The sequence below is a fragment of the Oncorhynchus mykiss genome, chromosome 6 (assembly GCF_013265735.2).
Source record: "Oncorhynchus mykiss isolate Arlee chromosome 6, USDA_OmykA_1.1, whole genome shotgun sequence".
In the NCBI taxonomy this organism is placed as follows: Eukaryota; Metazoa; Chordata; class Actinopteri; order Salmoniformes; family Salmonidae; genus Oncorhynchus; species Oncorhynchus mykiss.
In genome coordinates this window covers 45,297,918-45,312,896 of record NC_048570.1, presented here as the reverse complement: position 1 = coordinate 45,312,896, position 14,979 = coordinate 45,297,918, and the positions used below count along the sequence as shown (strand labels likewise).

The following is a 14,979-nucleotide window of genomic DNA, read 5'->3' as shown; positions in this document are numbered from 1 at the left end:
AGTGAAATTACCCTCTTTCTTTTTATGCTCGAACAGATATGGGCAGTTTACACTGTAGGTTTCTCTCTTGCTGTAGTTGTCTTGTTTTTATATTTCAATGTAACTTTTGTCTTGATTTGGTTCGGTTCGATGGCCGACCATGTTGAGTGTTAAAGGCTCTACACAGAACTCAATAGCGCCGGCGGAGGTTTGTTTGCGTAGTTCTCCACCTCGTTCCATTTCCTTTTGTGCAGCTGAAATTTGTGAGTAGACGGTGAAATCACTGTGGAGAGCCCTTTTTAAAGTAAGGTCAGTATATCCCTGACTGGCTTAGGCCTGACAGGAATACGATGAATTCTTCAAGTCTTTACCTGTTGAGTTTACAAGGCCAGGTTGAGGCCCCACAGAGCAGGAAGGAAGAAAGGCTGCTTTTAGATATAGAGTATAACAGTCCACAGCAGTCCGTGTCATCACCACAAGAAATATTGGTGCAATACTTAAAGCATTTTGGGGAATGGCAAGTAGGCTCCGTGAAGTTAGAAGCCTAGACGTCAAGTGTTCCTTTTTATGCTGTTAAAAAAAAAAAAAAAAAGTGTATTTATTTTTGCGTGGTTTCTGTGTTTTTGTTCCCATTGGGGGATATGTATGATGACGACATACTGTAGGTCACCAAACCAGACGATCAACACTAGTGTACTATGGAAGGGAACATGGTGCCATTTGGGATGCAGACATATAGGTCTATTTCTAAATCCCCCTACGTAATCAAAGAAGAGAAAGTCTGAAGTAAAGTAGCTAAAGAGCTTTCTGAGATGAATCATGATGCATTAGTCTGTAATTACAGGGGGCTGCCTCGTGTCCACACGCACACACACACACACACACACACAGAGAGAGAGTGAGTCAGCCAGCCTCTGTCATGTCTGCCCTCCTATCCTCAGTCCTCAGGTCTAATCTACTCTGCAGACATCCTCCCTCTGCGTCAGGACATAAGAATACAATGACATAGAATAGACTGGGCATTTCAATTACAGACATTCTACATTGTAGTCATTTAGCGGACACTTATCCAGCGCAACTTAGGCCTATAATCAGTGCGTTCGACCTGAAGCATTGCTGTGGTCTGAAGGGGGATTCTTTTCCATTCTAGTCATTCTCTTTCTGTGCTCTGAGGAATGGCACTGCAAACCCCAAGATCATTTAGTAGCCTTAGGGATAATAGGGGGACCACTTAAGATACTCTAGACACTGGGTAATGTGCAGTGGTGTGGAACTTAGCTACTTTACCATTGGCTTTTTTCTCTCTCTTCATTTAAAGCCTTACATCCTTTTATAGTAATATGAATGTGCCTGGCTGGCTGCTAAACCGTTGCGCTGCTGCTTAGCTCATAGGTACAGTGTATAAAGCGCACTTCAACGGCAATCTCTTTGAGCCCGACCGCAAACACACACACACACACACACCTGCACCAGCTTGTATGTAATATAATAAGGGACATTTAGGTTCTTGCAGGAGCATGTTTTCCCAGGATCCCTAGAATGATTTTAACCCTATGCTGTGCCGTGAAGGACCTTAATCCTGTTTTATATGTTGTGATATTGACCCAAGGTTTTCCTCGTGTCTCCAGATGCATCCGCTGGGGCTGTGTAACAACAATGATGAGGAGGACCTATACGAGTATGGCTGGGTGGGAGTGGTGAAGCTGGAGCAGCCTGAGCTGGACCCCAGCTGTCTCACTGTCCTAGGAAAGGTGAGCAACACAGCTAGGTTATACATGCACACAGACGAACATGATGCAATGTCTTTGGGTAGGTGCTGGATGTTAAACAAGACCGTGGCCCCTATGTATCAAGTGTCTCAGGGTAGGAGTGCTGATCTGGGATCAGCTCCTGTACATGCCAGACAACATCACTCCTTCATCCTATCAGCATGGGCAGATTCGTCCTGGCTCTGAAGTGAAGACAACTTGTGTTCAGCAACTTAATTAAAATGTTGTCAGTATTATTTATCTCTGATCCCTGGTTGTCAAGGGAACCGTTCGTTGACAGGTTTTGTTTTTGTTTTTCACCTCTCCTCTTTTCGCTTCAATAATCAGAAGAGAGGAACTGAAGCCTTCACTTGCCTCTCCCCCTCTCCCCTCCACCAGACCTCCCCTCTGGTGTCTAGAGTGGTATTTTATCATGGCTTTAATTAAGTGTCCTTCCTAATGGAACATACCACTTGTCCCTGAGGAAGGGGGGGAGGCTATCGTCTCGTTTATCCTGTACACGCCTGGCCTCGCCTTCCCAGTGACAGAAAGAGGGCAGCCATTCATAATTGAAAGAGCGCTCCTTGTAGCTGTATAGACATGCTAATGGATGAGGCACTTTCTCTGGAGGCGACGGTTAGCGGTCGGTTGGCGACTCATGCTAGCTACCGAGTAGAACAGAGAAGAACAGAACACGCAACACGCCAGGATCTGAAAGCTGAGCTAATGGTAATGCTAGAACGAAGGCACTCAAACACTTGAAGAATCTTGTACTATACCTGGGAATAGGAACAAGTGTGGACGATAGGTTCCTCTCTTGAAAGTACCGACTGTATCATTTGTTGTAGTCAACGGGTCAGTCGAGTGTTTTTGGCGTACAGTAGCGTTCTGACTGGACTGCAGTGAGGCCTTGACTCAACGTCTGCTGAGCTGATATTTGGGGCCACCATAGGGATGATCTCTTGTCTTTGTAGGCAGGTGGCCATGTTGGAATTGGGGGGGTTTGGTGCAGGAGCAGAGCCCATCCAGCAGACCTGTGGCCCTCTTTCAGGGGGAGGTGTTGTGAAAGTGATCTAGATGACAGTATCCATCCCCTCATTAGAATGGAGATGAAAAGGAGGAGGGAGAAGAGGAGGCGCCTTGTTCTTCCATTCTCTTTCCTGGTTTGTTTTGAGGGGACAGTGGGACATTGCTGGTCTATAATTAGTGTGTAAAGTGAGAGAGAGAAAGGAGAGGGGAAAGGCCTCTTCATTGTTGTTTGGCCCATCTTGACAGAACAGACCCTGCCTGCCTGGGCCCGAGCACAGCTGGGGGCCTGTAGTGTTCCCAGAGCCAGACACGGCCACTACTCTACTGTAATGCCAGACAGACACACAGCCCGAAGTGCCCCTGCCAGCCCTCATGCCCCTACTCCCATAGTGCCCGCAGACTGTAGTCCCAAACAGGCTCAGATATCCCCCCTCACCCCACCCTGCCGTGCCCGGTCTAGCCTTACCCCCTGTATAACCCCATACTCAACCCTCCTCTCTGTTTACTACACACTTTGCCGCCCAGTTTCGGATCTAAATTCCAATTCTAGAATATGCTACATGCCCCGAATATGCTATTTGCATCACGATGTTCACCCTGAAGAAGGCACATTGATGCCCGAAACGTTGGTGATTTACCCAATAAATTACCGGGAGTTTATATATAAAGTGTGCGACACTTTATTTTTATTTTTGCATCTTGTAGTTTATTCGCCGTTAGTCAGCACCTCTACACAAAATCAATTTCCTCTGGGTGTGCGCCAGCTCACGTTTTTTTTAATGTATCGTGATGTTTTTAAACTCTAATTCTGACTTCATAGATTCTCTACTGAAATGGAAAACAAAGCAGCCAGGACTACTAACTACTTCTATTGTAGCTGACCCACCATTAGAGGCAGGTTTGATGAACAGAAGGCAGGACTTACGGGACAGGGTGAAAGGCAGGACTTACGGGACAGGGTGAAAGGCAGGACTTACGGGACAGGGTGAAAGGCAGGACTTACGGGAAAGGGTGAAAGGCAGGACTTACGGGAAAGGGTGAAAGGCAGGACTTACGGGAAAGGGTGAAAGGCAGGACTTACGGGAAAGGGTGAAAGGCAGGACTTACGGGAAAGAGTGAAAGGCAGGATTTGAGGAGAAGGGTGAAAGAAAATGGAGGGGAGGGGTGGGGCATGCTAGTCTATGAAGTCCTAGTGCAGTAGAGAGAGCAGGCTTCCACACCAAAACCAGTATCGTGTCACATACAGTCAGGTCCATAATTATTGACACCCCTGATAAAGAGATAAAGCGCAAAAAAGACTGTTAAAAAATAGAATTATGTTATTTTATACTAATACAATTGCTCAGGGAAAGAGATTTTGTTTAACAAGTAATACAACAACAAAAAATCTCAAAAAGATACAGGTCAACATTATTGGCTGTTTTCAATGCTCTAGCACCCTCCCCTTGCGAGGATAACGACACTGAACCATTGTATGAGAATGGAGAACACATTGGGAGGGATCTTAGACCGGTCCTCCTTACAGAATCTTTCCAGATCCTTGATATCCTTCGTCTGCACGTATGGACTGCCCTATTCAAAATAAACCAATGGGGTTCAAGTCCGGAGACTGACATTTATTTAGATTTTGTGGTTGATTAACCATTTTCTTCTGGAATTTGATTAGTGCTTGGGGTTATTGTCTTGCTGGAAGATCAACTCGCGGCCAAGAGGCAACCAGGTTTTTTGCTAAAATGTCCTGATACTTGGTAAAGTTCATGTTGCCGTTGACCATAAAATGTCCCATAATAGCCCCACCACCATATTTTACTGTAGGTATGAGGTACTTTTCTGCATATGCTTTTGTTTTTCGATGCCAAACCCACCACTTCATTTGGTGGTGTATATATGTACACTGTTTTTTCCCAGCTCTTCCTGTCTGGTTCTTATGAGAGGCGCTGGGCTGTTGACCTGTGACCCCCACCGCTGCCTCCCTCCCTGCGTGCTGCACACACAGCGGCTCCCTCTACAGCAGGGAAGCGGGGAGGCGCTGGAAGATTGGGTTCTAGCTTGTGTTTCCTTTGCCTGTGTTTGTGGAAGAGTTGTTTTTGTAGCGTTGTAGATAGCCACTGAGCTGTTCATCTAACATCTACACATTGTATTTCCGTGCAGGGTTTAGCTTTGTTCAGAGAGCTGTAGCTATGCCTATACATGTTATTTGTGCAGACTAAAGAGTTATAGCGCAGTAAGTTGACTTGTGGTGTTTTGTGTGAAGTGTTGAATAGATCCTCGCATGATGGTTTCTTTTAAGTGTAGTGTTGAACGGTATTGCTGCGTCTACATGGGCAGCCCAATTCAAATCTTTTTTTCTCCCTAATTGGTCTTTTGATCAATCACATCAAATCTTTTCACATCAGATCTTTGTCAGAGCTGATCTGATTGGGCAAATTACCAATTTAGTGAAAAAACAAACTTTGTGCTCATAATTGTGCTGCCTGTCTTTAAGTGGTGTATTTCTGTCCTAACTAGCCTGGCTGGGGTGACATGTTCCTAGCTTCCTGGTAATTCCCCTCCACTACCCTCTCCCTCTCGCCCTCTACTCTATCCCTCTTTCTCTCTCTTTCCTTCTCTCTAGTCCCTCTCACACTCTCTATCGCTCTTTCCTTCTCTCTCGCTTTCCTTCTCTCTAGTCTCTCTCTTTCCTTCTTTCTAGTCTCTCCTCTCTAGTCTCTCGCTTTCCTTCTCTCTGGTCTCTCTCTCCTCTCTAGTCTCTCTCTTTCCTTCTTTCTAGTCTCTCTCTCCTCTCTAGTCTCTCTCTTTCATTCTCGTTAGTCTCTCTCCCTCTCTCTGTGTGATATTGGCGTCTCTTGTGGAACATGTAATCATGCCATGGCTTTGGTGGCTCTGCTCTCTTTTGTCGCCATGCCAGCGTGATATTTCCACTTTTCATGTTGCCGCACCAACGGCCGCATGGGCCCTGACCGGCATGAGGGTTTTCCCTCTCTTCCTTTCATCCCCGCCCTCATCCCTCCATCCTGTGGCATGACATCACCTCCTACGCAGGGAGGGGTGCGAGGGTTGCTGTTTCAGGGTTGAGGGTGTGAGAGGGGAAAGGGGGGGGGGGGGTTGTGTCAAGATATGAGGCTGTCTAATTATTATTGGGGTTTTTTCTCCCTCACAGCCTTTTCATGTTCTCCACTCACACACACACACACACACACACACACACAGGGGCCATGTACTCTACTCTGCCCTTACAAAAACACTAGGGCCGGGACGATACCCGTATTGTGATACTCGTTAGTATTTTGGCAAGGAAACAAAACACTAAGCGGAGTTCACATATTTACGAAATCAGCCCTAATGTTGGAAACAAACACCATTATGTTGTCACCCAGAGTCACATTTTATCTATTTTCCAAGATATAGCACAACCTATTTTACACACAGCAAGTTTTTAAAGGACCAAATAGTTCAGTCTGCTATGTGTTTTCATGTTTCCCATGGAAAGAATTCTATATTACGAATCTGGTATCGTTGCAACCCTAAAAACACAACCCTAAGCTCGACTGGTTCTGGACCTGTTGCTGGCTGTAAGGGCATACAGCAAATACACAAGGCTGTAGAGTAGAGTTCCCCAAGTGGTCCGCGGGTCGTTTTTTTTTGGGGCCCCTCAAGTTTTCAGCAGAAAAATATATATAAAGGGGGAAAAAATATGTATATAAAAAAGAAACATCCCTTTTTCAGGAACCTGTCTTTCAAAGATAATTCGTAAAAATCCAAATAAGTTCACAGATCTTCATTGTAAAGGGTTTATCACTGTTTCCCATGACTGTTCAATGAACCAAAAACAGTTAATGAACATGCACCTGTGGAACGGTCGTTAAGACACTAACAGCTTACAAACGGTAGGCAATTAAGGTCACAGTTATGAAAACTTAGGACACTAAAGAGGCCTTTCTACTGACTCTGAAAAACACCAAAATAAATATTCCCAGGTTCCCTGCTCATCTGCTTGAACGTGCCTTAGGCATGCTGCAAGGAGGCATGAGGACTGCAGATGTGGCCAGGGCAATAAATTGCAACGTCCGTACTGTGAGACTCCTAAGACAGCGCTACAGGGAGACAGGACGGACAGCTGATTGTCCTCGCAGTGGTAGACCACGTGTAACAATACCTCCACAGGATCGGTACATCCGAACATCACACCTGCGGGACAGGTACAGGATGGCAACAACAACTGTCCGAGTTACACCAGGAATGCACAATTCCTCCATCAGTGCTCAGACTGTCCGCAATAGGCTGAGAGAGGCTGGACTGAGGGCTTGTAGGCCTGTTGTAAAGGCAGGTTCTCACCAGACATCACTGGCAACAACGTCGCCTATGGGCACAAACCCACCGGTGCTGGTCCAAACAGGACTTCACTGACGAGTCACGGTTTTATTTCACCAGGGGTGATTAGCGTTTATTATCAAAGGAATGAGCATTACACCGAGGCCTGTACTCTGGAGCGGGATCGATTTTGGAGGTGGAGGGTCCGTCATGGTCTGGGGCGGTGTGTCACAGCATCATCGGACTGAGCTTGTTGTCATTGCATGCAATCTCAACGCTGTGCGTTACAGGGAAGACATCCTCCTCCCTCATGTGGTACCCTTCCTGCAGGCTCATCCTGACATGACTCTCCAGCATGACAATGCCACCAGCCATACTGCTTGTTCTGTGCGTGATTTCCTGCAAGATAGGAATGTCAGTGTTCTGCCATGGCCAGCGAAGAGCCCGGATCTCAATCCCAATGAGCACGTCTGGGACCTGTTGGATCGGATGGTGAGGGCTAGGTCCATTCGCCCGAGAAATGTCCAGGAACTTGTAGGTGCCTTGGTGGAAGAGTGGGGTAACATCTCACAGCAATAACTGGCAAATCTGGTGCAGGCCATGAGGAGGAGATGCACTGCAGTACTTAATGCAGCTGATGTCTGTGGAACTTGTTCAGTTTATGTCTCAGTTGTTGAATCTTGTTGTGTTCATACAAATATTTACACATGTTAAGTTTGCTGAAAATAAATGCAGTTGACAGTGAGAGGACGTTTCTTTTTTTGTTGAGATATATATATACACTCCTGTTCAAAAGTTTGGGGTCACTTAGAAATGTTTTTTTTGGTCCATTAAAACAACATCAAATTGATCAGAAATACAGTGTAGACATTGTTAATGTTGTAAATGACTATTGTAGCTGGAAATGGCAGATATTTAATGGAATATCTACATAGGCGTACAGAGGACCATTATCAGCAACCGTCACTCCTGTGTTCCAATGGCACGTTGTGTTAGCTAATACAAGTTTATCATTTTAAAAGGCTAATTGATCATTAGAAAACCCTTTTGCAATTATGTTAGCAGAGCTGAAAACTGTTGTATTGATTAAAGAAGCAATAAATCTGACCTTCTTTAGACAGAGTATCTGGAGCATCAGCATTTGTGGGTTCAATTACAGGCTCAAAATGGCCAGAAACAAGGAACTTTCTTCTGAAACTCGTCAGTCTACTCTTGTTCTGAGAAATTAAGGCTATTCCATGCGAGAAATTGCCAAGAAACTGACAATTTCGTACAACGCTGTGTACTACTCACCTTCACAGAACAGTCTCTAACCAGAATAGAAAGAGGAGTGGGAGGCCCCGGTGCACAACTGAGCGATAGGACAAGTACATTAGTGTGTCTAGTTTGAGAAACAGACGCCTCACTAGTTTTAAACTGGCAGCTTCATTAAATAGTACCCGCAACACACCACAGTGAAGAGGATGCTGGCCTTCCAAGCAGAGTTGCAAAGAAAAATCCATATCTCAGACTGGCCAATAAAAATAAAAGATTAAGATGGGCAAAAGAACACAGACACTGGACAGAGGAACTCTGCCTAGAAGGCCAGCATCAAATGGTTATTATGGTGACGCTGTCATTTGACTGACCAGTAACCATCATCTAAAAACCATTACCGTCACAACCCTACCCTTTTAATACAATAATAGCATAAGAGCCGAAGTCTCTAGACTGTTTACCCTGTGCTAGAGCCCCTCTCCACACACTCCGACATGGTGTAGATCGAGATCAGCCTATAATTTACATAATTTATGGTATTCTAAAATGGATTAAACACAATTTTTTCCCTCATCAACCTACACACAATACCCATAATGACAAAGCAAAAACATTTTTTGTTGTTGCTAATTTATATATATATATATATTCAGTTGAAGTCGGAAGTTTACATACACTTAGGTTGGAGTCATTAAAACCATTCCACAAATGTTTTGTTCACGAACTATAGTTTTGTCAAATCAGCATGACAAGTAATTTTTCCCACAATTGTTTACAGACAGATTATTTCACTTATAATTTACTGTATCACAATTCCAGTGGGTCAGAAGTTTACATACACCAAGTTGACTGTGCCTTTAAACAGCTTGGAAAATTCCAGAAAATGATGTCATGACTTAGAAGCTTCTGATAGGCTAATTAACATAATTGGAGGTGTACCTGTGGATGTATTTCAAGGTCTACCTTCAAACTCAGTGCCTCTTTGCTTGACATCATGGGAAAATCAAAAGACCTCAGAAAAAAATGGTAGTCCTCCACAAGTCTGGTTCATCCTTGGGAGCAATTTCCAAATGCCTGAAGGTACCACGATCATCTGTACAAACAATACTATGCAAGTATAAACACCATGGGACCATGCAGCTGTCATACTTCTCAGGAAGGAGACACGGTCTGTCTCCTAGAGATGAACGTAATTTGGTGCGAAAAGTGCAAATCAATCCCAGAACAACAGCAAAGGACCTTGTGAAGATGCTGAAGGAAACCGGTACAAAAGTATCTATATCCACAGTAAAACGAGTCCTACATCGACATAACCTGAAAGGCCGCTCAGCAAGGAAGAAGCCACTGCTCCAAAACCGCCATTAAAAAAGCCACACTACGGTTTGCAACTGCACATGGGGACAAAGATCATAGATTTTGGAGAAATGTTCTCTGGTCTGATGAAACAAAAATAGAACTGTTTGGCCATAATGACCATTGTTATGTTTGGAGGAAAAGGGGGGGCTTGCAAGCCGAAGAACATCATCCCAACCGTGAACCACGGGGGTGGCAGCAACATGTTGTGGGGTGGCAGCAACATGTTGTGGGGTGGCAGCAACATTTTGTGGGGTGGCAGCAACATGTTGTGGGGTGGCAGCAACATGTTGTGGGGGTGCTTTGCTGCAGGAGAGACTGGTGCACTTCACAAAATAGATGGCATCATGAGGAAGAAAATATATGTTGATATATTGAAGCAACATCTGAAGACATCAGTCAGGAAGTTAAAGCTTGGTCACAAATGAGTCTTCCAAATGGACAATGACCCCAAGCATACTTCCAAAGTTGTGGCAAAATGGCTTAAGGACAACAAAGTCAAGGTATTGGAGTGGCCATCATAAAGCCTGACCTCAATCCTATAGAACATTTGTGGGCAGAATTGAAAAAGTGTGTGCGAGCAAGGAGGCCTCCAAACCTGACTCAGTTCTACCAGCTCTGTCAGGAGGAATGGGCCAAAATTCACCCAAAATTCACCCAACTTCACCCAACCAAGCTTGTGGAAGGCTACCCAAAACGTTTGACCCAAGTTAAACAATTTAAAGGCAATAGTACCAAATACTAATTGAGTGTATGTAAACTTCTGACCCCTGGGAATGTGATAAAATAAATAAAAGCTGAAATAAGTCTCTCTCAACTATTATTCTGACATTTCACATTCTTAAAATAAAGTGGTGATCCTAACTGACCTAAAACTGGGCATTTTTACAAGGATTAAATGTCGGGAATTGTGAAAAACTGAGTTTAAATGTACTTAGCTAAGGTGTATATAAACTTCTGACTTCAACTGAATATTTCATATTAACATAAGTATTCAGATCCTTTACTTAGGAATTTGTGGAAGCACCTTAGGCAGTGATTATAGCCTTGGGTCTTCTTGGGTATGACACTACAAGCTTGGCACACCTGTATTTCGGGACTTTCTCCCATTCTTCTCTGCAGATCCTCTCAAGCTCTGTCAGGTTGGATTGGGCGTGTCGCTACACAGCTATTTTCAGTTCTCTCCAGAGATGTTCGATCGGTTTCAAGTCCGGGCTCTGACCGGGCCAATCAAGGACATTCAGAGACTTGTCCCGAAGCCACTTCTGCATTGTGTTGGCTGTGTGCTTTGGGTCCTTGTCCTGTTGGAAGGTGAACCTTAACCCCTGTCTGAGGTCCTGAGCATTCTGGAGCAGGTTTTCATCAAGGATGTGTCTGTACTTTGCTCCGTTCGTCTTTCCCTTGATCCTGACTAGTCTCGCAGTCCCTGCCGCTGAGAAACATCCCCACAGCATGATGGTGCCATGTTTCCTCCAATTGTGACGCTTGGCATTCAGGCCAAAGAGTTCAATCTTGGTTTCATCTGACCAGAGAACCTTGTTTTTCATGGTCTGAGACTCTTTCTGGTCCCTTACGGAAAACTCCAAGTGGGCTGTCATGTGCCTTTTACTGAGGAGTGGCTTCCTTCTGGAAGGTCCTCCCATCTCCACAGAGGAACTCTGGAGCTCTGTCAGAGTTGCCATCAGGTTCTTGGTCACCTCTGACCATGGCCCTTCTTCCCTGATTGCTCAGTTTGTCTGGGTGGCCAGCTCTAGGAAGAGTATTGGTGGTTTCCAACTTCTTCCGTTTAAGAATGCTGGAGGCCACTGTGTTCTTGGAGACCTTCAATGCTGCAGAAATGTTTTGGTACCTTTCCCCAGATCTGTGCCCCGACACAATCCTGTCTCCGAGGTCTATGGACAATTCCATCAACCTCATGGCTTGGTTTTTGCTCTGACCTGCACTGTCAACTGTGGGACCTTATATAGACAGGTGTGTGCCTTTCCAAATCATGTCCAAGCAATTTAATTTAACACAGGTGGACTCCAATCAAGTTGTAGAAACATCTCAAGGATGATCAATGAAAACAGGATACACCTCATAGTAGAGGGTCTGAATAGCAATGTAAATAAGGTATTTGTTTTTTATTTGTAAGACATTTGCAAACATTTCTGACAACCTGTTTTTGCTTTGTCGTTATGGGGTATTGTGTGTAGATTGCTGAGGAACATTTTTTATTTAATCCATTTTAGAATATGGCTGTAACTTTAAATAAATTGGAAAAAGTCAAGGGGTCTGAATACTTTCCGAATGCACTGTAATTCTATGATATAGATCCCCTGCAGTGACTAGCTAGCAGCCTGGCACTCCTCTCCTCTTTCTGTTTCTGCCCCTCTCTCTCTCTCTTGGCACAGCCTGCTGTGGAGCTCAGCAAACAGCTGCACCTTCTTACTGCTAAGTGGCTTTTGGATGCTTACCCTGTCTGGCATCTCAGCCAGAGAGAGAGAGATGAGAGTGAGGCAGCTAGCCACACACACACACACACACACACACACACATACACAGTCTGGCCTGGGGCCTGTGTTAGGTTAACTGTTCCCACCTCTGGCTGTGTAAACCTTGGATGCCCTGCCCTGTAGCTGACCTGGGAAAGGTGTCTGTCGGTCTGTTTGTTAGAGACCATGCCAATGCCAGACCACATGGAATGGTATGCCAATGCGGTGCTGTGCCACACAGAGTGTTGTTAAACTCGTACTGTGGAGTTTTATAGGGTAGGTTCTGGCAGGGGTGCTGATCTGTTGCACCCTTTATGTTGTATTGTACACCATTCATTTTATTTTGTGGATGATAATATTGGCTGATGAAAATGTCAAAAAATAAGTGTGTGCGTGTGTGGTTTATGTGAGCTCATCCACTGTTTATCTGGGGGCTGAGAGATTAGGTGTGCTTTGATAAAGCACCCTCTCTCTCTCTCTCTCTCTCTCTCTCTCTCTCTCTCTCTCTCTCTGTCTCTCTCTCTCTGTCTCTCTCTGTCTCTCTCTGTCTCTGTCTCTCTCTCTGTCTCTCTCTCTGTCTTGGTGGACTCCATAGCAGAGCAGAGAGGGAGAGCGAAGTGTTGTGTTTCGATGGCCAGGTGGTTTTGCACAGTGCTTTGGTAGATAGATTGCTGTCGAACGTCAATATAATAGGAATTGATTACCTATAATAGTTTTAGTGCATTGTTAAGATGCAGCTGCAGCTTTTTATTCCAACGTAATTACCTAGCGTTTATGGAAGAATGCTTTCTGCTGGCGGAAGGGAATAGATGGAGTAGCGGTGGGTCGATGGGACTATTTTCTCTCCTTTCAGAGGTGGAGTTAAGGGCCTACTTCTTTTCATGCCATATGAGGACAGCTTGTCCACAGAAGAGCATGTTACTGTCAGACGCTGTGGTCGTTAAAGTGATGAAGACCGAAATGGTGGTCGGTGTCATCGCAGTAGCAGTAGGACGATTTATTATGAAGCGGTAATCCAGCGTTTCCCCTATAACTAACCAGTGGATTACACACATTCTAGGGTTAGGGGGGGAGGGCCCTGTGAATGTACTGGTGCTGGGGTGGATTTTAAGAGGTGAACAGAAGGCCAAGGTATCCTCCCTTATGATCAATGAAAGCATCAGTTCATCAATAGACTTTGGCACCAACAATAAAACTCACATGCTACCTTCAGTTCCCTCTCTCCCTCCCTCCTTCCCCACACCACCACATCACAGAAACAGTGCCATACCATGGCGGAAGGAGGGAGAGGGGAGAAAAGAGGGGGGAAAAAAATAGGAGGGAGGGGGAGGAGAGCAGGAGAGAGTGAAACCCTGTGAAGCGTTGAGCTGCCTGCACCATGAGGGAGGCCTGCCTCTTGGGTGCTCCTTTCATGTTTTGTACGACTCAACTTGCTGATAGTATCTTGGCTTCTCTTCCTGGTGGGGTGTCGCTCGCTCGGTCGGAGGCTTTCTCTACACCTAGACTGGGCCTCTCTTCTCTCTCTCTTCTCCTCTCTCTTCTCCTCTCTCTTCTCCTCTCTCCATTTTGGACAGCATTTTCTTTTTTGTTCCTCCTCTGCGGGCCCTCACCGCCCCAGCCACCCTGGCTGCCCTACACCCCACCAAATCCCCCAAATCACTGCTTCACGGCCCCGGGATCCCACTGAGCACGTTGCCATGGTCACTGGGAAGCTCCTTGTGTGATGTGGCTCAAAGTGAGCCGTCCCTGGGTGGAATTACCCGCTGCTGAATGGAGAGGAAAAATGACCATTATTACACTTCACAGCCCTGGTCGGGCCCCTATTTAAAGAGAGAATAAAGGAGCCCCGGGGACTTAAGACGAAAGAGAGGGAGCGGGAGAAAAGAGAAAGAAGAAGAGGGAGCGCAAAAGAGGGGGAGGGAGAAGAGAGAGAGAGGGGAGTGGAAATGAAAGAGCGGAGCGCCACAGAGGAGGAGGGGGGGGGGGGTCTTTTAAATGGATTAATTTGAGATGATAAATTCTTCAACATGCTTGAATTTGTATGTAATTGTAAACGGTTAAAAAGTCGACTTCTTTTGTTTAAATTTTTTTTGTGATTTAAAAAAATATATATTTAATTTTGTGAGTTTTGACCGTTTTTGCTATTAGCCAGAAAATACAACGGCTAGCTATCCAAAGAGGTAACATGGATAAAACAAAATTTTAAAACCGTATCACAGTGATATGATCAGACATGGCTCCCACACCAAAGCGTCTCTTTTCTCTTCTCTCTCCCTGGGTCTCCACATAGCTAAGCCCGTGTGCGTTTGTTCTTCTCTGTGAGAGTTCCTCCATACTGGGCTGCTCTGTGTGTGATGGCCCTGTTCTCTTTGAGCCTGAGCTGCTCGGGGCCGAGGCCCACCACGCCTGAGCCTGATCTGGGCCCCATGCAGCCAGGGGCCTCTCTCTGCTACACACATACATACACACACTCGATCTGATCAGCTGTCTGTCCTCTCCATGGTGTGGTGGCGGGCTCCTCTGTCCATGTGAGAGAACATCCAGAGGTGTAAGAACAGAGAGGTGGGGTTTGGTTCACCCTCCTGAGAGTTTGTGTGTAAGTGTGAGAGAGTGAGAAGTGCCATTGGAGCTAGCCATGCCTTGAGAGGTTGAGCTAATGGAAGAAGAGCTCTTGAAAAAAGAGAATCACAGTTCGAGGGGGGGGGGGGGGGGGAGTAACACACCTGGCAGCCATGGGGAGAGAGGCTGAGCGAGACAGACTGACTGGGAGCTCTTTATGTGAGCCCGTAGCTAGGGATAGAAGGGGAGAGGGGTTGTGTGTGTGTGTG

The 14,979-nt window shown here is 45.6% G+C and overlaps 1 protein-coding gene across 2 annotated transcripts in view; it reads left to right on the top strand.

Annotated features, from left to right (window-relative positions):
• Positions 1 to 14,979, top strand: part of znrf3 (zinc and ring finger 3) — a 114,283-nt gene that overhangs the window by 71,954 nt on the left and 27,350 nt on the right. For both annotated transcript variants that reach the window (XM_036980190.1, XM_036980189.1), the window contains exon 2: positions 1,608 to 1,730. In XM_036980190.1, coding sequence (XP_036836085.1) covers positions 1,608 to 1,730 — 123 coding nt within the window. The remainder of the gene's footprint in view (positions 1 to 1,607; positions 1,731 to 14,979) is intronic.